The sequence below is a fragment of the Carettochelys insculpta genome, chromosome 2, assembly GCF_033958435.1.
Source record: "Carettochelys insculpta isolate YL-2023 chromosome 2, ASM3395843v1, whole genome shotgun sequence".
Lineage (NCBI taxonomy): Eukaryota > Metazoa > Chordata > Testudines > Carettochelyidae > Carettochelys > Carettochelys insculpta.
In genome coordinates, this window is record NC_134138.1 from 105695915 (window position 1) to 105719941 (window position 24027).

General features: G+C 46.5%; 1 protein-coding gene across 6 annotated transcripts in view; it reads right to left on the minus strand.

Moving 5' to 3' along the window:
• RTTN (rotatin) overlaps window positions 1-24027 on the minus strand; it is a 194422-nt gene that overhangs the window by 86256 nt on the left and 84139 nt on the right. For 5 of the 6 annotated variants that reach the window (XR_012644470.1, XM_074987516.1, XM_074987519.1 and 2 more), the window contains 4 exons: window positions 23483-23627; window positions 21499-21653; window positions 16472-16691; window positions 1194-1322 (listed from right to left, as the gene is read on the minus strand). Coding sequence is in view for 5 of the 6 variants with exons in the window: in XM_074987516.1 (XP_074843617.1) it covers window positions 1194-1322; window positions 16472-16691; window positions 21499-21653; window positions 23483-23627 (649 nt within the window). In the remaining variant the exon portion in view is untranslated. The remainder of the gene's footprint in view (window positions 1-1193; window positions 1323-16471; window positions 16692-21498; window positions 21654-23482; window positions 23628-24027) is intronic. The other variant, XM_074987517.1, reaches the window with a different exon arrangement.

A 24027-nucleotide genomic window follows, 5' to 3' on the forward strand; every position in this document is an offset into this window, starting at 1 on the left:
AAATTACAAAAAAAATGCTGATCTAAGAGGAAAGGGTCACAGCTTAATTTTGTTGATTGTCTGCATAAATGAGAAATGCTATTCAAGACACTGACTTTACTACCCCTGAACTGTGTAGTTGTACTTTATTCACTAGTAGCCCCGCCAGCTTGAATTTATCAGGGCTATTTCCAAAATAAAGTACTATGCAACATGAGTAAGGATACAAGAAATAAATAAGTCTTCCATCTGCAACCAGTGTGAACTTCCTGAACTAAATTAATAGTAAAATTCTGGCTTTGCTTTTAGCCCCGTTAAGCTCAGGACCATGACTTCGACCTTATTTTTTAACACTACAAAATTAAACTTTGCTGAATATGTTTGCAGGCACATTTGGGGATTATATTATGAGGACACAATTAAACAAAAATCAAACCATGCTCATTAGCAGGTACTTTAGCAAGTTTGATTCTTCTTGTAAGCACATAACAACTTTATAGATTATTTACATTTGCACAATGAATTAACACATTCAATACACGTGCCCAGATCCTCAAATTGCTTATTTAGTCTCTGATACAGCACAAACCTTACGCATAGTGTTAAATTTAATGGGACTCATTCACAGATTTAACGTTAAAAATGTGCTTCAGGATTTTGAGTCAGCCTCTTGTACATCAATACTACCATAAGAAAATTTTAGTATTGTGCAACATTCTGTTAAAAGAAGTTTCATTTCCAGAACTCAAAAGTAAATAAGGATATTTTTCTGTAATCAAACTGTTTTCAAGTACCAGAAATAACCTTATTTAAAATAATCTTGAAGATACTATTACTAAATTATTTTAGAAGTAAATAAATACTTCTGCCCTGGATTTCCCATCCTTACCATTAAGTAGTACCTCATTCTGCCAGTATTTCTGCTAAAGTCAGAAGGACTACCTGCAGAGTGGTACCGCTCAGTAAGTAACTTTAGCAAAACTGGACCTTAGCTAGAAGAGGTGGTACACTTTAAAATAGTGATATTAGCATTCCCTATGATTCAAATTCAGTGACTTAAAGCATCACATTTGGAAGGAAAACAACAGCTACAACTCAAATTTTCTACTCTAATGCCTAGCAAAATCAGGCTATAACTTTGAACTCTGTCAGTAACAATGTGTCAAGTGCTTAAATCACACATGACACACTAAGGGCAGCTTTAGTGCTCTCACCGTATTTTTGGCTTGAGCCATCATCTCATGGGACAAGTGAAGCAAGCAAAGTACTGTACTCTTTGTGACACCTTTGCCCATGAAAGACATAGCATTTCCTCCCCATTCAACATAAAAAGATGAGATGACCTGCAATAAAACAATAAAATAGAAATGAAACAAAATAATTTCATGGTGGCTTTACTATGAGGAATACGTAGAGAAATGCAATGGGTGCTGCACACTTCTATTAATTTAAATCATATCTAAGTGTAAGTAAATCACTACCAAAAGGGAAGTTACTCACCTGTAGTAACGATGGTTCTTCGAGATGTGTCCCCATGGGTGCTCCACAACAGGTGTTGGGCTCGCCTGGCGCCGCAGATTGGAAATCTTCCAGCAGTTTCTCCTGGATTGCGCACGCGCTGGCGCGCGCCGCCCCCCTGCACACCCCCGGATGCTTGCGCCATCCGGTCCCCACCAGTTCCTTGACCAACCACCTCGGATGCTCCTGAAAAACACTAGACAGAGATCCAAAGCGGGGAGGAGGGGCGGGTGGTGAAGCACCCACGGGGACACATCTCAAAGAACCATTGTTACTACAGGTGAGTAACTTCTCTTTCTTCTTCGAGTGGTCCCCGTGGGTGCTCCACAATAGGTGACTACCCAGCAGTAACCCAAGTAAGGAGGTGGGTAATCGGTTTATGTGCAGCTTGCCCCCGAGAGGACTGCTGTTGACAGACGGGTATCCTCTTCGAATACCCGAGGCCGGGCATAATGCTCGGCGAAGGTGTCGTAGGATGACCAGGTCGCCGCTCTACAGATGTCTTTTAACACGATGCCCTTGAAGAAGGCTGTTGACGCCGCCACCGCCCTGGTATGGACTGAGCCCTGGGCGGGGCCAGCAAAGGAGCATTTTGAACCTCGTAACATTTTTATACAGGACACAATGTGCTTAGAGATTCTCTGTGAAGAGAGACCTTCTCCTTTGACCTGGGACCGAGAGAGACTAGGAGCCTGTCCGTTATCCGGAAGGACTTAGTTCTGTCTATGTAGAAGGCCAACGCCCTCCTCACATCCAGGAGATGCAGGCGTGCCTCCTTGCCGGAGCTGTGAGGCTTCGGGTAAAACAAGGGTAAAACTATTGGCTCGTTAAGACTGGACTTCGAAGAGACTTTTGGAACAAAGGCTGAGTGCAGCCTTAAGGTTACAGCCTCCTGTGAGAATACTGTGCACTGCGGTGTTGCCATCGCTGCCGCGAGCTCACTCACACTGCGGGCTGACGTAGTTGCAAGGAGGAAGGTCGTTTTTTTTTAATCGTAAGGAGACGTATGGGAACTGTGGCTAATGGTTCAAAAGGTGGACTGACAGCGTGCGGAGCACCAAGTCCAAATTCCACGATGGTGGAAGCGGTTTCCGAGGGGGGTACAGGTTTACCAGCCCCTTCAAGAACCTGGTAATGACAGGATGGGCGAATACCGTGGGCCCTTCCTCTGTATGCTGAAAGGCTGATATAGCGGCGAGGTGGACCTTTAGCGAGGATAGAGAAAGCCCGCCTCTCTTGAGGTCCAATAAGTATTCTAGTATTACAGGTATAGGAATGTCAAGGGGAGCTAACTGCTTGGCAGAACACCAGGCTGTGAATCGAGTCCATTTCTGCTTGTAAGTCGTCCTGGTGGAGGTCCTTCGGCTACATTCCAGGACTTGTTGTACTCCCTCTGTATACGTGCTCTTTAAAGAGCTGAGCCATGGATTAGCCATGCTTGTAGGTGCAGACCCTGAGGGTGCAGGTGAACTATGGATCCCTGAGCCTGCGTGAGTAAGTCCGGCGCCACCGGTAGAGGTAGCGGTGGGCAGTCCGACATGCGCAAAAGCAAGGGAAGCCATTGCTGCCGATCCCAAGTGGGACTGTAAGTATCATGCAAGCTTTCTCCCTTCTGGCTTTGTGCAAGACCTTGTGGCAAACAGATCGATCTGGGGAAACCCCCATGTACGAAAAATGCGCCGTAGCAGATCGGAGCGGATCTGCCATTTGTGTGTGATTGTGAAGCGCCTGCTCAGCTGATCTGCTTTCATGGTGGGAGCGCCTGGCAAGTATGAGGCTTTCAACGTTATGTTGTTGGCGATGCACCAATTCTACAATTGGACTGCTTCCGCACATAGGGCACGGGATCGTGCTCCTTGTCGATTGATGTAAAACATAGCGGAGATATTGTCAGTATTGAATACCGACTACTTTGCCATTTAGATAATCTCGAAAACGTTTGCAGGCATTGAACACTGCTCTGAGCTTCAGCATGGTTATGTGCAGTGTCTGTTCCGCAGGGGATCATAGCCCTTGCGCTACCTTGTCACCGATGTGTGCTCCCCATCCCATGTGGGAGGCGTCAGTAGTAAGAAAAAATAGAAATTTGTGGTTGGTGAAAAGGCACCCCCACTAACAGATTCTCGGGGTTTTCCCACCACGCCAGGGATCTGCGCACCTCTGTTGTGGGCGACACCACCCTGTGGACAGTGTGGGATGCCGGTTTGTAAACGCTCGCCAGCCAATGCTGCAGGCTTCACATGTGCAACCTGGCATTCTGCACCACAAATGTCGCTGCCGCCATATGGCCCAGCAGCTGTAAGCACGTTAAGAACGGCACCGTGGGGCTGTATGCAATGACTTGCACCAGCGAACTGATGGCGCGGAAGCGGGCGTCGGATAGGTACACCTTTGCTGTGATAGAGTTTATGCGTGCCCCTATGGACTTTATATGTTGTGTGGGTTCGGACTTTGACTTTGCGAGGTTGATGACTAGGCCCAGCGAAGAAAACGTGTCCACTGTGACGCGAATCATGCGTAAGACCTCTGCCTTCGAGGTCCCTTTTAGGAGGCAGTCGCCCAGATATGGGAAAAATAAACACCCCCTGTCTGTGCAGGTAAGCTGACACCACTGCCAGGGTTTTGGTAAAGACTCTGGGGGCCGAGGAGAGGCCGAACGGAAGAACCCTGGGCTGGAAGCGCTCCTGGCCGACCGTGAAGCGGAGGAAGCGTCTGTGTGCTGGGTGGATTGTTATATGAAAGTAAGCATCTTGTAAGTCAAGTGCTGCAACCCAGTCTCCATCGTCCAGTGCCATGAGTATCAAGGCAACTGTGATCATCCGAAAACAGTGCTTGCGCAAGTAACGGTTGAGGCCCTGAAGATCTAAGATGGGCCTCCAGTCTCCTGTTTTCTTCTCCAGTAGGAAGTAGCGTGAATAAAAACCTTCCCCTGGAATTATTCCGGCACTCTTTCTGCCTCCCCTGTGAACATAAGGTGATTCACCTTCTGCTTGAGCCTCGCCTCGTGGCAGCGACCCTGAGGTGAAGCCTGGTGGGAGGCTTCGTCGGTGGAAGAGACTGGAAGGGGATCGCGTAACCCGTGGCTATGATCTCCAGCACCCATTTGTCTGTGGTGATCTTTTGCCATTGGGAGTGGAACGGTCCGAGGCGATGATGGAACATGAGATGAGAGTGGCATTGAGCGAGGGTATAGATAGTGCAGCCCCCGACATACCCGTCAAACTTGTTGCCTTTGGGCCTGACCCGAGGGTGTACAGCTTTGTTGAGAACGTCGCCTAGGAGTTCTGTACTGTTGCTGCTGTTGATAGCGCCCTTGGCCGTAGCCCCGTTGATATTGAGCACGCTGTGGTTGTAAGCGTAGCATCTTTGCTGAGGATAAAATTTTTCCCTCCTGTATGGGGGAGTATAAATGCCCAAGGTTCTAAGTGTAGCTCTCGAGTCCTTACTGGAGTGAAGGACTGAGTCGGTTGAGTCTGCAAACAGCTTTTGTGTATCGAAGGGAAGGCCCACAATCTTCGCCTGTAGGTCCCTCAGAATACCCGATGTCTGGGGCCAGGATTCTCTACGCATGACCACTGCTGTAGCCGTTGAACGTGCCGCCGTGTCCGCCACATCCAGGGCAATCTGGACTCCCGTCCCTGATGCTTCGTAGCCCTCTTGAATAATCGCCTTTAACACCGACTTTTTGTCTTCCGGAAGTGAATCCATGAGGGGAGTAAGCCTGGAGTAATTATCAAAATTATGGTTTGCTAGATGTGCCCATAATTTGCCAATCTAAATAGCAGGGTAAAAGAGAAGTATACCTTCCTGCCAAACAGCTCTATCTTCTTAGCATCTTTGTCCCATCCCCCCGATTTGTACTGAGAAGCCTTTGACCTCTGCTGGGACGACTCGACCACCAAAGAATTTGGTTGTGGGTGACTGAAGACGAACTCCATGCCCTTTGCCGGGACGAAGTACTTCCTATCCGCTCTCTTGTTCGTAGGCGGAACAGAGGCCGGAGTCTGCCATATAGTAATGGCTGACTCCAGAATGGCTTCGTCCAGCGGAATAGCAATTTTGGACAAAGTGGGGGGTCTCAAATTTTCCAGGCGTTTGTGATGTTTCTCCTGCACCTCTGCCGTTTGAATGTCTTGCATGAAAGCCACCCTTTTAAACAGCTCCTGAAACTGTTTAAGGTCATCGGGGGAGAGACATCCCTGGGGGCCATGGCCTCATCTGGGGAGGATGAGGAGGAACTACTAGGGTAAACCTCCCTCGAACCCTTGGGCTCCTGCGGTTGATGATACACTTGCTCGCTGGAGGATTGTGAAGGAAAGTCTCGGGGTTCTAAAATTAACTCCCCTTGAGACAACTGTGTTTCCATCCCCGATCGGGAGTGCCCACGGGGGTATTGAGCGGCCGGGGGGGGGGGGGGGGGGACAACCTGCCCCTGGGTATAGGCCTGTGGTGTCTGTGTCCAGCATGATAAGGACGACCATGGCAGCATGGGCAAGGGTCCGGGGATGGAGACCTAGACCACTCATGGGGTGTGTACCCCCGATGTCTGGGAGAGCAAGACCTCCATGACGACACAGATAGAGGTGAAACTGGCTTGTGATAGTACTCCAGGGGATCCAGTCCCAGAAATGGTGAAGGTGGCCCAAGCCATGGTAACATTGGTTGGAGGAACGGAGAAGGAGGTTCCGGATGGGCCGGTGGGGAGACAGACCTTCGGTGCGGCGTGTGTATCACAGGGGGAGGGCTTGGTGCTAACAGCAGCGCAGCCCTGTCCGGAGATGGACTGCGGTGCCAGGCTTTTGATTTTGCCTTGCCCCTCCCCTGCGGGGCCAGCACCATCCCCTTCCGTGCCGGGGATCTCGGCCCCGCTGTCAGCGCCGCGCTCGGCACCGTCAGCTGTGGTGCCGCGGGGGTATCCTCCTCTGGTGCCTGCAGGCTCCGTGCCTGGCGCCCCTGCACCGTTGGTGCCGCGGGGGCCGGTGCCGCCTGTGGCAGTGCCCCCGGGTCCGGCGCTTGCCTCGCTGACGATCTAGGCGCCGCACGTGCCAGCTGTTGTATAACCGGAGGCTCTGCCACGTGCGCTGCCGCTTGCCTGAGTATGCGGCCAGGGGCTGTGTGCTCCGCTCGTCCTGCTTGCTGCAAACGCTGGCAAGGATCGAGCCAGGGAGAGTTTCCTCCGTTTCCGCACCGAGGGGGTCAGAGAAAGCTGCCCTCCTCTTATGCAACCCAGAGGGCCCTTCTGGGTGAGGCTTCTCCGGTAAGTCCGGCTGGAGAGCCTTATCAACAAGAGCATTTTACGCCTCATCGCTCTGTCCTTCCTGGCCCTGGCTGTGAGCTTAGCACAGTGAGAACACTTCTGGGTAGCCTGTGATTCCCCCAGGCATCGGATGCATTTGCTATGCCCCACGGAGGCCGGCATAGCTTCATGGCATGACTCACGCTTTTTAACACCTGAAGAGGCCATTGCCGTGAGTCCTTTACTGTTAATAGGGTACTTAGCACTTAATCCGTGCCTTTCCACCCCAAATAGTGATCACCGGCCTCTGGGGCAGCGGGCGGCCTAAGTGGCCTTCACGTCCGCTCTTCTCTTCTCCTTTCCTCTCTTTTTTCCTTTCTTTCTTTTTTTTTTTTTTTTGATATTCTCCTTGTCTTTGCTTTCTCTCTCTCTTTTTTTTTAATAACCAAAAACAACAAATGACACATAGAAAAAAACCACTATTTAATCTGACTCTGGCCTTAGCCTGAGTAGATTCCGTCTGCAGCCAATGGCGGTTGAGAAGGAACTGGCGGGGACCAGATTGCGCACGTGGCTGGGGGCGCGCAGGGGGGGCAGTGCGCGCCGGCGCGTGCGCGATCCAGGAGAAACTGCTGGAAGATTTCCGATCTGCGGCGCCGGGCGAGCCCGTCACCTATTGTGGAGCACCCACGGGGACCACTCGAAGAACAACATACATTTCCCCTCCCATTTTAGGACTACCTTACATTTCTAGTATAACTAGCTACTTGCTTCGCGGCTCATTTGTGATATAGCTGTACCCAGTGATCAATGTCCTTCTTCTCTTCACTTCACTCTCATGCAGGTCTGCAGTGCTCTTCATTTGTCTATGAACCAGGGACCAATGGATTTGTTGTGTGGTTGTGATATACACATTTATTTATGATAGAGTTTTTTTTGTTGTGTTTTTGCTGTTGTTGTGAGTCGTCTATTGGTATGCTTGGAATTACAATGTATTGTTCAGCTAAACATATAGAGAAGTTACTCACTTGTAGTAACGATGGTTCTTTGAGATGTGTCCCCGTGGGTGCTCCACAGTAGGTGTCGGGCTCGCCCGGCGCTGCAGATCGGAATTCTTCTAGCAGTTTCCAGTGGATCGCGCATGTGCCAATGCGCGCCGCTCCCTTGCGCGCCCTCGGTCATGTGCGCGATCCGGTGCCCGCCAGCTCCTTGACCAACCGCCCCGGATTCTTCTGAAAAACACCGGACAGAGATCTGAAACAGGGAGGATGGGCAGACAGTGGAGCACCCACGGGGACACATCTCGAAGAACCATCGTTACTACAAGAGAGTAACTTCTCTTTCTTCTTCGAGTGGTCGCCGTGGGTGCTCCACAGTAGGTGACCACACAGCAGTAACCCAAAGTAAGGAGGTGGGTACTCGATTCACGTGCAGCTTGCCTCTGAGAGGACTGCTGTCGACAGACGGGTATCCTCATCGAACACCCGATGCAGGGCATAATGCTTGGCGAAGGTGTCGTAGGATGACCAAGTCGCCACTCTGCAAATGTCTTTCAACGCGATTCCTCTGAAGAAGGCCGTTGATGCCGCCACCACTCTGGCGGAGTGAGCCCTGGGCGGGACTAGCAAAGGGGTCTTTCGAAGCTCATAGCACAGTTTTATACAAGACACAATGTGATTTGAAATTCTCTGGGAAGAGAGGCCTTCCCCTTTCGACCTGGGAGCGAGAGACACCAGAAGCCTGTCCGTTTTCCAGAAGAGCTTAGTTCTGTCTATGTAAAAGGCCAACGCTCTCCTCACATCTAGGAGGTGCAGGAGCGCCTCCTCGCTGGAGCTGTGAGGCTTCGGGTAAAATGAGGGTAATACTATTGGTTCGTTAATGTGGAACTCAGAGGAAACTTTCGGAACAAAGGCTGGGTATAACCGTAAGATCACCGCCTCCCTTGAGAATACTGTGCAGGGCGGCGTTGCCATCACTGCTGCGAGCTCGCTCACCCTGCGGGCTGAGGTAATCGCAAGAAGGAAGGTCGTTTTCATGGTAAGTAGTCGGAGGGGTACTGTGGCTAATGGTTCGAAGGGTGGTCCCAATAGCGTGTGGAGTACCAAGTCCAAACTCCACGATGGTGGTAGCGGTTTTCGAGGCGGGTACAGGTTTACCAGCCCCTTCAACAACCTGGCAACGATAGGATGGGCGAATATGGTGGGCCCTTCCTCTTTGTGCCGAAAAGCTGATATAGCTGCGAGGTGGACTTTTAGCGAGGATAGAGAGAGCCCATCTCGTTTGAGGTCCAGTTGGTATTCTAGAATTACAGTTATAGGGACGTCCAGAGGAGCTAACTGTTTGGCAGAGCACCAGGCGGTAATGCGTGTCCATTTGTGTTCGTAAGTCTCCTAGTGGAGGTCCTTTGGCTACACTCTAAGACTTATCTTACTCCCTCCGTACATGTGCTCTCTGAGGTGCTAAGCCATGGATTAACCATGCTTGTAGGCGGAGTCCCTGAGGGTGCGAGTGCACTATGGACCCCTGAGCCTGCGTGAGGAAGACCGGCACTACCAGTAGGGGGAGTGGTGGACGATCCGTCATGCGCAGAAGCAGGGGAAACCATTGTTGTCAGTCTCAAGTTGGAACTATGAGTATCACGCAAGCTCTCTCCCTTCTGGCTTTCTGCAGAACCTTGTGGATAAGTGTTGTAGGGGGAAACGCGTAGAGTAGAGGGCCCTTCCATGAGATCATGAAAGCGTCCCCCAGGGACCCCTCCCTATTCCTGCTCTGGAGCAGTACTGAGGGCATTTCTTGTTGCACTGGGTGGCAAACAAATCAACTTGGGGAAACCCCCAGGTGCGAAATATGCATCGTAGCAGGTCAGAGCAGATCTGCCATTCGTGCGTGAGTGCAAAGCGCCTGCTCAGTTGATCTGCCTTCACGTTGTGGGCACCCGGCAAGTACGAGGCCTTCAACGTTATGTTGTTGGCAATGCACCAATTCCACAATCAGACTGCTTCTGCACATAGCGCACGGGACCGTGCCCCTCCTTGTCGATTGATGTAGAACGTGGTGGAGGTATTGCCGGTATTGATCCCGACTACTTTGCCGTGCAGGTATTTCCGAAAATGTCTGCACGCATTGAACACTGCTCTGAGCTCCAGTACGCTTATGTGGAGTGTCTGTTCCGCGGGGGACCATAGCCCTTGCGTCACCTTGCTGCCAATGCGCGCTCCCCATCCTATGTGGGAGGAGTCAGTTGTAAGAAAAATGGAAATTTGTGGTTGGTGGAAGGGCACTCCCACTAGCAGGTTCTTGGGATCTGCCCACCACGCGAGTGACTTCCGTACCTCCGTCGTGGGCGATACTACCCTGTGGACAGTATGGGCTGCCAGTCTATAAACGCTTGCCAGCCAATGCTGCAGGCTTCGCATGTGTAACCTGGCATTCTGTACCACAAATGTGGCGGCCACCATGTGCCCCAACAGTTGCAGGCATGTTAGGATCAGCACCGCGGGGCTGTACATCATGACTTGCACCAAGGATGTGATGGTGCGGAAGCGGGTGTCGGGCAGGTATACTCTTGATGTGATAGAGTTTATGTGCGCCCTTATGAACTCTATATCTTGCGTGGGTTCGGTCTTTGACTTTGCAAGGTTGATAACTAGGCCCAGCGAAGTAAACGTGGTCATGGTAACGCGTATCATGCACAGGACCTCTGCCTTTGAGGCCCCTTTCAGTAGGCAGTCATCCAGGTATGGAAAAATAAACACACCCTGCCTGTGCAGGTAAGCTGATACCACTGCCAGGGTTCTGGTAAAGACTCTGGGTGCTGAGGATAGGCCGAACGGAAGAACCCTGTATTGGAAATGCTCACCGCCGACCATGAAGCGGAGGAAGTGTCTGTGTGCCGGGTGAATTATTATACGAAAGTAAGCATCTTGTAAGTCGAGGGCTGCAAACTAGTCTCCATTGTCCAGTGCCGTAAGTTTGGAGGCAACTGTAATCATCCGGAAGCGCTGCTTGCGCAAGTATCTGTTGAGGCCCCGTAGGTCCAAAATCGGTCTCCAGCCTCCTGTTTTCTTCTCTGTTAGGAAGTATCGTGAGTAAAAAACCTTTCCCTTGGAATTGTTCCGGTACTCTTTCCACCTCCCCTATGAACATGAGGTGATCTACCTCCTGCTTCAGCCTTGCCTCGTGAGAAGGGTCCCTGAGAAGAGGCTGGGTGGGAGGTTTCGTCAGTGGTAGTGACTGGAAGTGGATCGTGTAACCCGTGGCTATAATTTCCAGCACCCATTTGTCTGTTGTGATCTTTTGCCATTGGGAGTGGAACGGTTTGAGGCGATGATGGAACATGAGGTGAGAGTGGCATTGAGCGATGGTGTTGATAGTGCAGTCCTTGACATACCCGTCAAACTTGCTGCCTCTGGGCTTGCCCCAAGGTTGTACGACTTTGTTGAGAACGTCGCCTGGGGGCCCTGTACTGTTGCTGCTGTTGATGGAGCCCTTGGTCATAGCCTCACTGATACTGTGCGCGTTGTGGTTGATAAGCGTAGCACCTTTGCTGAGGATAGAATTTCTTTCTCTTGTATGGAGGAGCGTAGGTACCCAAGGTCTTAAGCGTGGCCCTCGAATCTTTGCTAGAGTGCAGGACTGAGTCAGTTGGTTCTGCAAAGAGCTTTTGCTTGTCGAAGGGAAGAGCCACGATCTTCGCCTGTAGATCTCTGGGGATACCAGACGTCTGGAGCCAGGACTCCCTACGCATTACCACTGCTGCAGCTGTTGAGCATGCCGCTGTGTCTGCCACGTCCAGGGCAATCTGAACTCCCGTTCGCAAGGCCGCGTAGCCCTCCTGGACGATTGCCTTTAACACCGGCTTCTTGTCCTCCGGGAGGGAATCCATGAGAGAGGTAAGTCTAGAGTAGTTGTCAAAGTTATGGTTTGATAAATGTGCCGCGTAGTTTGCCATTCTCAGTAATAAGGTAGAGGAGGAGTAGACCTTTCTGGCGAACAGCTCTAATTTCTTAGCATCTTTATCTGACCCCCCCCCGATTTGTACTGAGGCATCTTCGACCTCTGCTGGGATGATTCGACCACCAAAGAATTGGGCTGTGGGTGGCTAAACAGGAATTCCATGCCCTTGGCTAGGACGAAGTATTAATTATCTGCCGTTTTATTCATAGGCGGAATAGAGGCCGGAGTCTGCCATATGTTAGTGGCTGACTCCATAATGGCTTCGTCCAGTGGAATAGTGATTTTAGATGAAGCCGGGGGTCTCAAATTTTTCAGGAGTTTGTGATGCTTCTCTGCACCTCTGCTATTTGAATGTCCTGAGTGTATGTTACTCTTTTGAACAGCTCTTGGAATTGTTTAAGGTCATCCGGAGGGGAGACATCCCCGGGGACAATTGCCTCATGTGGGGAGGATGAGCAGGAGCCGCTAGGATAAACCTCCAAGTCCTCTGGCTCCCGAGTTCGCTGGTATGCTTGCTCCCTCGTGGGCTGTGAAGGAAAGTCTCGGGACTGCAGACCAAATTCCCCCTGGGACAGCTGCGTTTCTCTCCCAGAGCGAGAGTGTACACGGGGGTATTGGCGAGGAGTGGGAGGGGATCTGCCCCTGGATCTAGACCTCTGATGTCAGCGTTCAGTATGATGAGGACGGCCATAACAACATGAACAAGGCCCGGTGATAGAGACCTGGACCATGATCAGAGTGTGTACCCATAGTGTCTGGGAGAGCGGGATCTCTGTGACGACATTGATAATGGTGAAGCTGGTTTGTGATCGTACTCATAGGGATCCATGCCGAAGAAGGTTGAAGGTGGCCTGAGCCAAGGTGAAAGTGGTTGGAGAAACGGAGAGGGAGGTCCGAAATAGGCCGGTGGAGTTGCCACCCTGCGACGCGGAGTGTGTATCTCGGGGGGGGGGGGGCGGGGGGCGGAGCTGGGTGATAACGGGCATCACAGCCCTGCCTGGAGATGGACTGAGGTGCTGGGTTTTGGCTCTAGCTTTCCCCCGCCCCTGCAGGGTGGGCGCCGCCCCCTCCCGTGCTGGGGATCTTGGCCCTGCTGTCGGTGCCACGCGGGTAGCTTCCTCCAGCGCCGCCGGGCCCCGTGCTAGGTGCCCCTGCGCCATCGGTGCCGTGAGAGCTGGTGCCGCGTCAGGCAGCGCCGCCGATTCCGGAGCTTGCCGCGCTGGTGCCCACGGTGCCCTCAGTGCCAGCTGCTGAATAGCTGGAGGCCCGGCCCCGGCCACGTGCGCAACCGCGCTGCCGCTTTCATCAGCCCGCGGCTCAGGGCTCTGCGTTCTGCTCATCCTGCTCGCAGAAACCGCCAGCAAGAATCGATCCGGGGGGAGTTTCCTCTTCTTTTGCACAGAGGGGGTCAAAGAAGCTGCCTTCCTTTTATGCGACCCAGAGGGCCCTTCTGTGTGAGGCTTCTCCGGCAGCTCAGGCTGAAGGGCCTTATCAAACAAGATCATTTTGAGCCTCATCTCTCTGTCCTTCCTGGCCCTGGCTGTAAGCTTAGCGCAGTGCAAACACTTCTGAGTAACATGGGACTCCCCAGGCAGCGAATGCACTTACTATGCCCATCAGAGGCCGGCATAGCCTTGCAGCATGACTCACGCTTCTTAAACCCCGAGGAAGACATTGCGGTGAGTCTTTACTGTTAATAGGGTACTTAGCCGCTAATCAGTGCATTCTATAACCCAAATAACATTCGCGGATGGCTTAACCAGCCTTCTTTGTCCGCTACTCTTCCCTCCGTTCCTCTTCTCACGTACTATTTTGTGTGGGGTTTTTTTTTTTCCCATTTTTTTTTTTTTTGGTATAATAGTAAGAACAACGAGCTAACAAGTAAAAAGAACTATCTTATCTGTCTCAGGCTTTAGAGCTGGAGCGGATTCCGTCTGCAGCCGTTGGCGGTTGAGAAGGAACTGGCGGGGACCGGATCGCGCACATAACCGAGAGCGCACAAAGGAGTGGCGCGCATCGGCGCATGCACGATCCAGTGGAAACTGCTAGAAGAATTCCGATCTGTGGCGCCGGGCGAGCCCGACACCTACTGTGGAGCACCCACGGGGACCACTCGAAGAACCACCAATTTTTAGCCTTGCATAATTCACATATATACAACTCTGGCCACAACTCTTTTGTCTTAAGTTACTATGCAATGGACTTAAATTGCAGCAAGGGAGGTTTAGGTTGGACATTAAGAAAAATGTCCTCACTGTCAAGGTAGTTAAGTACTGGAACTAGTTGTCTCGAGTGGCTGTGGAATCTCCATAATCGCCAAAGTTCGCCTGTTGCAGCAGTTCATTGTGGGAACCTATCCCACAGCTCCCTAAGGCCTGTGGGATTCTGGGTTTTTTCGCTGCTGCATTAGGAGAAAAAATTCCCCACAAGTGGTTGTGGGAGTGTGATGTCATCTTCCAACACTGCATTGCCTTCAAAACAAACAGCCATTTTTCAGAAGACTCTTTCCCCAGTGAGATATTGAGTGATCTGCATCACAGAACTTTCAACCACATTGGCCCTCATAGCATCCACTGTCACCTTCCCAGACTGCATTGCCCTCATTCCCTTCCCCTTGAAACCAAACAACCAATTTTCAGAAGAAAATTAGGGAAAATGGGGAATCCCAGAGGGCACTGGTGTCCAGTGGTTAGCATCACTCAGAAGAAGAAAAGGAAAGACAGTTCCTTGCTTTCTAGTGGTTAGGCTGTCTTCCCCCACTGAAAATCAGTGGTCCCCTCTGGTGAAAGAACACCTTTCATGGGCAGGGCAACAAGTCAGTGACCTGTCAATCCCACATATTACAGTGTCTGTTCTTCAGGTGTCTGTGCCATGCTAACAGGAACCTCAGTGGTCCCCTGGGGAAAGAACACCTTAAGTATGAGCCTCCTGAGAAATCTGTACAGCAGTTAAATGGGTTGGTAAAGGTGCTCAGGTTACAATAATCTAGGAGCATTTCAGGAAACTTGTAAGTTTACGTGTGTTCAGTGGGGCTGGGCACCTGTTGTCCCCACTTGAGAACTACTGTGCCTGCAAATAGCAAGGATGCCTTTCCCTGTTCTGACTGTGCCATGTTGACAGGAACCTCAGTGGTCCCCTGTGGAAAGAACACCTTTCATGGTGCAAGGCAGCAAGTCAGGGAACTGTCAATCACACACACTATAGTGTTGGCTCTCCAGATGTCTGTTTTTCCTTGTGAAATATAGCAAACAGAACAATGCAGAGACTGTGCTGCTCCCCCAAGCAACACACTTTGGGAAGCGGGGGAAGGTGTGAGGGGACTCCTGTTAGCGTGGTGCAGGCACCATGATATAGGTAGGGCCCCACTGGGGGAGCAGCTAGGGTTTCTGTTGATGATCAAGGCAGCAGCTAGGCCCCGGAAATGTTTGCCATGGGGGGAGACTTCCACCCCAGTGATATCACTCCCCCCAAATCTTTCCTGCGTTTGCAGCCTTCACCACGCACAAGCCAGGACATGCTGCGTGATCCACACTGCACGGCAGACACGTACTTTTAGTGGGTTGGGGACTAGCCACATGGTCTGGTTGGGTGGGGGATAGACCCCTGACTGCATAGCAACTGTGGGGGTCAGGTGCAAGCTGCCCCCCCATGCAAATGTTAACTGCAGAAAAGAAGCGTTTTGGCCTCGCTTACAAGCATGACCCCACAGCCTAGCCACCACATGCTGTGGTGGGGTAGGGGCTGGCCCGCCATGTGGTGCCAAGGGGGCTAGTCACATGGTGAGGTGAGGATAGATCCTCGACTGCATGGCGCCTGTGGGGGAGCAGGGCCTCCACGTACATATGAAGCTCTGAAAAAATATCTTGGCCTCTCCTGGTATATCCTGTGCAGAGAACAAACCTTTGCCCTGCTGTCTGATGTGCCGCTGTCTGGTTCCAACTGCCAAGCCACCACATGGTGGGGCGGGGCGGGGGCTAGCCCACCAGCCAAACAGAGACCCTGGATCTCCTGATGGCTCCGTGCTGGGGCTTTTTTCATGGTGAGATGTGATCGTCATGCTGATCATAAAGAAATGAATTCAGAATGCTGAGCTTCCCATTTCCTGCACTCCTGAAGTACACAGGAGGTGAAAGCAGACAAAATATACACCTGTGGGGCATTGCAGGCCTGTGGGACACATCTGGAGGCAAATAAAATCTATCTAAAGTAACAGCTGTTTCCAGACTGGCATTAATCCGACCTTTTAAATTTGAACTTGGCATTATGCCGAGTCACATGGTTGGTGTAAGAAAATGAACTGAGCACTCCCTAAAATGGACCTAGTGGTATTTGCAGCAAAGACAGTGACACTGTAAAATCAAGCTAATTGCCTTAAAATCAACTTTATGATGTAGCATAGGCATAGGCTTAGAAACACAGACCTCATATCTTCTTAAAGGTCTAGTAGAGGATCCACCACAGCCAACTTCCCAAAACATAAAAGACATTAAAATATACTATTTCAAACAGGTCAGAATGGTTCTGCTTCACACCACAACTCAAGTTATTTGTTGTTTTCTAACTGATGAAGTTAAATATGTATATGCAATATTTCTTCCTTGCATGGTTTATACACATGCAGAAATCAATAACTGTTAAGTTTTCATTGCTATCACTATGTTACAAGATTATCCAGTAAATGTTCCTAATAATCATATTTCATTTCATAAAACATGGTGTTCCGAAGCATAATAGGTACCTTGTTGTATGATAGTCACCAGTGTGATCACATAAGCTACTTACCTCAAGAAGACCTGTCAAATATTTCATACATATTGTGAACGGCTCAGTTTTTGCAGAATATGAACTCCAGCCTGGGTGTGCAGTCACATGGATCATTCCTCGTAATGTTCTCTCCAAAGAAGGTAATCCATAAAAGTGTGGTGCATCTGTTACTCGTAAACACTGTAACAGTTTCAGAGCCAGCTGTGTTCGGAAACAGTCAGCAAGTTCCAAGCCGTTTCTGTTCCAAATACAAAAGCCAAGTGTGTCAGATGGAAATATAAAAATTGATTATTTTATTGGATGCCAATGGCATCTTATGGTTACCTATAGTTCTTTAAGTCTAGGTATCCAAATCTGTTGTACACAGTCAAGCAGAACAAATTTTGACCTTTGCAGCTTCAAGTGCTTTTCCGCTTCTGAAAGCCCCAGATTTCAATTGGAACAAATAGGAATACTCGCTCAACTCAAAAACGAATGAATACATAAAGAACTCTGTAACATACTAAATAATACACCACAGAGAGGGAAAGAAAAATCCAGAATCATTGACTCCTTGTTATTACAAGGGGGAAAAAAGTCATTTATATAGGGTACATTTTAAAAATTCATTCTGGTTTTAGAAATGTCCTGTTCTTGAAGTGCTAGAAAGTTCGAGTCCGGCTAAAAATGGTATAGTTGTATTGGCCACACACCAAGCTGTTAGACAAAATGTGGTACTCAGACAGGATTTTTGTACCATTTTTTTTTTTTGGTAGATGTCCTGCTCACTGTTTAAAGGTATAAACAAACTAGAGGAAGAAAAAAAGACTACTGTTTTGGAAAAACCATGAATAGGTACATTGTGGCTAGTTTAGTTCTAATGGAATATTACTATCTAAAATTGGTTTGACATTAGGAAAAGACACATTATTTATAAATATTTTGAATAAAACCACAGGTAGCAATAAAAGTAGCTTATTAATACACGTAAGCAGATACCTAAGGTTACAGATGTATGATTACTGTTTTAGGGTACAGAAACAAATTCACAGGAAATCCACACTGCTGCCACTATGTTTATATGAAGTAATATAGAAATAGGAGTGGAGAGTCATGGATAAGGGACAAAACAACACAGATTTACCTGTGGCTGAAATAATTAGGCCAGAAAAAAGAAACAGTTTAATAATATTAAATAACAGATATTTGGTGATTTCTCGTTAGTAGATATGTCTCAGTTACTCTGATGTCTCTTAATCACTTAAAAATTAACTGTTTGAAGGGCAGCATAATCACCATTCGCTCATGCATGTTTTATCAACTAATAAGTAGAAATTCCATGTCTAAACACTTCTCAGATGATAAATTGAAAATATATTTGTTGCACCTAGAATGACCATAGCCAATGCCACAGAATATGACCTTCATAAAAGTAGAAAATACTCGTACAATTTGAGTATAGAACAAGTGAAAGGGCCTAATGGTGGGCTCCACATCAAAAGGCAAATCTGCTTTCTACTTCATGCAACTGGGACTGAAGATACTTCCCTCTCATCACTCATCTAGATCTTTTAAATTATTTGGTCTCTAATCATCTCTAAAGAAAATTGGTTGTTGCCATGCCAAAAGAAATTTTATAAAGTCATCTTTTTCTTTTTTTAAAAAAGGTAAAAAACCAATGATACATATAATAATTATTACCTATACGTGCACAGATATAAAAAGTCTGTGATGTTACACTACATATTCTTCATGGAATAGGTTTATGAATATTAAAATGCATTATCTGAAGATGATTTATGCAAAATAATCCATGCAATGTATCATTTAAAAAGTTATAATCCGCTGAATTCATATATTCTATTTCTGTGTATGTATCATTCCTGTATTTGAAGTTAAAATGATGAAGTATAAACCTGTTTACTAATCTCTACATGCGAAGCAAGGGCCATTAGTAATACTTAAGCAACTTAATGGACAGGTACCTGGGACAATGATCTGTGAATAGTCTTCCTTTTCCTATAAGCTTTGACTATGGTTCCTTCTACCAAGGTATGTGGCCAGGTGACCTGAAGCTGGAACCCAACTTGGATATTTCACTTTTAGAAAGGAAATGTAAAAAGTTTAAACTGAACATAAAGGATTCTTGACTTTGCAAACTTTATATATAGGCGGAGAACCCAATACTTGGCTCTGCCGTCCGACCCTTGAGCACCCTGACTTACCACCCAAGATGACTACTAGAAACATCTATGACTGAATAAGAAGAATCATCAGACCTCAGTTGGCAGGCTTCCCAGCTTGCGCAAGATTAGAACTATTAAGGTAAGAAATTGCACATAACAAGTTTCTCTGAGAATTAAACTTAGCTGGAGTGTTTTGTTTTATTTTGCTTTGTAACTTACTTTGATCTGGCTGCTATTACTCGCAGCCATTTAAATCCTACTTTTTTTTTTTTAATAAAAACCCCTTATTAATAAACTCAGTGTGAATAACTGTTACCACAGAAGCGGGGGACAACAGCTATGCATATTATTTTTTAGTAATAAAGGGGATGAACAATGGATGGCTTGCTCTATATAAACTTTATACAGAGTAAGATGGATTTAACTGATGTTCTGGTCCCATTGGAACTGTGAACCTGTGTGCTGTGGTTAGTCCCAATGACTAAGTCATTCCAGAGTTGAGCTGACTATAAGGAGGGAGGGAGACTAGAAGCTCTGACTCAGCAGGAAAACAGTGGTCAGAGTGGCCAGGCACCCCAAAGGGCAGGGTAGGTGGGTTCAGTAACAGTCTCATAGGAATTTCTGTGACCAAATCTGTCAGGCTGCATTTACACTACAAAAATAACTTTGAAATTGCTTACTTTGAAGTGCAACTTCGAAGTAGAGTGTCTACACACACCCTACTTTGTCGTTAAACTTCAAAGTAGGGCACTACTCCATTCCCAGGAATGGAGGAAGGACTTCGAAGTTGGGCTCCCTACTTTGAAGATAACTTTGAAATAAGGTAAAAAATGTGTGTAGACTCTCTGCTGGCTACTTTGATGTAGTGCCTAACTTCAAAGTTAATTCCTAGTGTGGACAGATCCACAGTGTCTTTATATTATATGTATTTTATTATAAACAGACACATCCTCAATCATCAACAAGTTTCCTACTATTCCATTTACCTAGAATCTTGAAATTTCGTATTTTTTAGGTTGAATTGAAGTACAGAATATAACTCATCTGAAATGTGAGTTTTTAATAAAAATTGCTAAAACAATTTTTATCAGATTTCCATGTTTTACATATCTATATACATAGAGACTACTGGACTGTACATTTTTATATACAAACAGCATATTAGAGAATATTAAAAAAGCTATCTAAAAGTGAGACATGGTAGAATGAGGCCTCCAACTTGAAGACATGAAGATTATAGTTCACCAGTTTTATTTAGTCAGTTTTATGCAATGCAGTTTCCATATTTTATAAAAAAAATCTAAAATAGCTTATATGCAGCTGTTAAAGGGTCTGATTTTCAATTTCATTTACATCAATCAGTTTTGAAATTTCCTCTAACTTCAAAAGGCTTTGAATGAGGCCCCACAAGATTGTGGATTTGTACACCAGCATTTAAATCCTGAAGATGCTCGATGAAGATTTATTCAACTAGAGCTGATTAGAGCACAGCAAGAAATGTTTGCAAAAAAAGGTCACTGAAAAACACCTGTCATTTTTCAAGTATTCAGAGAACTCTGACCAGCTCCAAATTTGATCATAGGCTGATATCATATTAGGGCCTGTCTACATAAACATTTAGTTTTTCATCATAGCAGGATATAAATGTACCCTGCACTAGGCCTGCTGCATGCCGTCTCCATGTGGATTCTGCTTCCATGCATTAGAGTTTTCCTGGTGTACTTTAAACTATCTTGAAGCGGGAGTAAATTAAAAACCATCGGGGAACTTCCAATGCACGGCTGCAGAGTCCACATGGACCTTTAGTTTGTGACAAGCGGGTGTCTGAAACTACCTCTTACCAATGTGCTGCATGCTAAGCGTTTATTTAGACAAGCCCCTGGCTGCAAAATCTCTGACCTTATCCCCCATCCACTATCAAGTTCTGATACATACACAACCTGTAAAGGCATACATTCAACAATATAAATTAATGTATCATTTCTATCATTAACAATTTGATAATTAGTTTACACTGTTATTTTATTTTAAAATAATTAAATTGTCATTTTTTTTACGAATCTGAACATACATGACACTCTGCTGATGATCACAGGACCCAAAGGACATACTGCTATGAACTATAAAAATGGGGCATTCTGTCAACGACCTAAAGGTATGTGTGTTACTGAAGAAGAATTATCGCACCGTTCTAGAAAGGGAAGCAGCCGAGCTGGCTTTTATGTTCAAATTCGGCACATTAACACATGGTTTAAATCGTGATGGGAACTTTCTGAGTCACTATAGGGGCTCGTCTGCATACTCGGCTCACTCTAATTCTTGACCTTCCCCCCTCAACCCCTCCACTCTCTGATTTGCTCATCTTGATTATCTTTTTCTGATTTGTCCCCCTTGCTTACTGTTTTTGGTTCTCTGTGCCTTAAATATTGAGTCTGTTCTGGTCTGGCTATGGTCTCAAGAAGTGGGTCTGCCCCACGAAAGCTCACCTAATCAACTATTTTGCTAGTCTTTAAAGCGCTACTTGACTGCTTTTTGTTTTGCTATGAACTAGTGCATGCAATAGTATTATCAGTTCATCAAAGGATCAAACCAAGTAATAAGCCATGTCAAAGTGGTAGCCCAATTTATCGCATGGCCATACTATGATCTTTCAGATCCAAACAAAAGCTAATTTGAGAAAATGTGTCTGTTCCTGTTCATACAGCATAACCAATTACGAATGGGGAGAGAAAATATTTTAAAAATGCATGAAAACTATGTAGTTACAATCTTCTTCTATTGAGCCAGACTTATAACTATATTTCTGAAGTACAATATTTCCAAGGTTCCAACTACCCTATCTTTGAATCATGAATCATATGGACAGATCTTATACTGTACCTGTCAGTAACTGATGTGAAACAGAGTAGCAACATGTTAAAGAGAACAATCAGTTCTTTCTGCAGTTGTTGCCTGAAGGCAGTCTGTATATCATCTGTTTCATCCTGCACGTGGGATTCAGGTCGCACCAGAAGGTCTAGCAGTGAACCTGAATTCTAAGAGGAAAATAATAGCAACATTCAAATCTTTGATTTCTATCCTAATACCCTTTGTATTGAGATGTACTTGTTGTTGTTCATTGATTACAAGCTACAATTTGGTATAATAATTTCACTAACAAATAAGGATCTTAAACACCTGAAATGCATAATTTTCTATTAGGTTTCTAGTCCACCAAGCAGTACATAAGAATAGTTCTGATCATTAAGTCACAGTAAACTGTATTACAAAGCAGTATTATTCAAGATAATGCTAATATCACATGGATTATTTCATTGCGATTCCAAAAAGCAGATGAAAAATAAACACATCCAATTGAGATATTAGTTCAAATGATAGCCTTCTGTTTGACTGCATTTCCTGAAAGACACTATATGATGGCTTTTAGTTAATATATTCACACTTAATGGGCTGTTTTACAGTGTTTAGGCTCCATTTAGACACCTACATGAAGCAATATGAGCTCTACTACGTGGTCGGGTTTTCATAAGTAAAACCAACTGGAGCTGCTACATGCTGAACACTAAATTTTATGCTTTGATTATATTTCATTTGTACTCTTCAAAATGCAGGTAGTATGCCCTATGTAGCACCTCTTCTGAGAGAGAAAATCAAAAATTATCATTCTTTAGAAAACAAAGCAACTGGTACCTTATGATCTGGAAGCATTTCCAAGTACTGAAGACTTTACCTTTGGTTAATAGTAGTTAACTATCAGGTGTGTTTTGTTTTTTTTGTACAGGTTGAGCCTCTCTAGTCTGACACCCTCAACACCTGAGCAGTGACAAACAAGAGAGTTTGTTGGGCCACAGGTCAATGTTGTCTAGCAGCATTACAACACTTCTACTGCTTACTGGGCTCTTAGAAGACATTTAGGGACACATTTCAGCTAAATAACAGAACAGATCACTGAGAGCCAGGACTGGTAGCTGTAAACAAACTTTATGGGGCCATGAGAAACCAGGCCACACCCATGGTAAGTGGTAATCTGGCTAACTAAAATCATGCTGGATTACAGATGTTGCCAGACTAGAGAGATTCAACCTGTGGTATCAGTTCAAAAACAGCTTTATTTATGAGTTACTGACAATCAGTGTTGAGTCCAAATACAGAACATATGTAATACCATTACTATGTAGCACAAGCTTAAAACTGAAACAACAGTGGTATACAAGTAGAAACCCAATGTTATAATTTAGCAAAGGCAACAAGTGCCTTCAGAAAAGCCATTCATGCAATAACAACGAAACCCTTTTACAATTGTTTGATGTTAAGTCATCAAAATATTAAAAGTTGTGGTACAAACTACAAGATAACCGCTACTAACGATGAATGCAATTGTAGTTCTTGATTTTCTAAAAAACAACATGATATTCCTTTAAGCAGCAAAAATTGATGTTTTCTACTAGGAATGCTTTAACCAACATCAAAACAGCAACAAATCAAGATGCAAGATTAGGTCAGGAAGCAATGGTCTAGGACAAGAAACAATGGTCTTAAATTGCAGCAAGGAAGGTCTAGGTTGGTCATTAGGAAATATTTCCTGCCAGGGTTGTTAAGCACTGGAATAAATTGCTGAAGCTGGTTGTAGAATCTCCATCATTGGAGATATTAAAGAACAGGTCAGATAAATATCTAACAGGGATGATATAGATGGTGTTTGGTCTTGCCATGAGGGCAGGGTACTGGACTTGACCTACTGAGGTCCTTTTCAGTTACAATATTCTATAACTCTATGTCTTTTAAAGGCTTTATTTGTGGATGGTTTGCAGCTATACCACTTTGTGAAGTCTGCAGTCTGAATTTCCCCTATTTGTATTCTTACATGTTTAAACAGTACCTCCAGAATCCACTTTAGATTTTCTACCTCCAAGCTCTTCCTCTGTTCCCTAAGCAATTTGTTTAGAAAACTTAAGACATCAGCCAGAAGCCTCTCATCTTCTGTGGAAGCCGGAAGTACCTGTAGAAACCTTTAGTACAAACACACGTATAACTACATGTACATTACTTGACAGCTGAAATTTCAACATGGTATAAAATATCTATTACTACAGAAGAGTCCATAGTGGTGGTATATTAAGGACTAAATTTAGAGATATGAAAAAGAGAAGTTACTCACCTGTGTAGTAACGATGGTTCTTCGAGATGTGTCCCTCTGGGTACTCCACAGTAGGTGTCGGGCTCGCCCCGGTGCTGCAGATCAGAAATCTTTAGCCGTCTCCGTCGGGTCGCGCATGTGCCGATGTGCGCCGTTCCTTCGCATGCCTTCGGTCACATGGGCGATCCGGTCCCCGCCAGTTCCTTGACCAACCGCCCTGGACGCTTCTGAAAAACACGAAAACAGAGCTCCGAAGCGGGGAGGATGGGTGG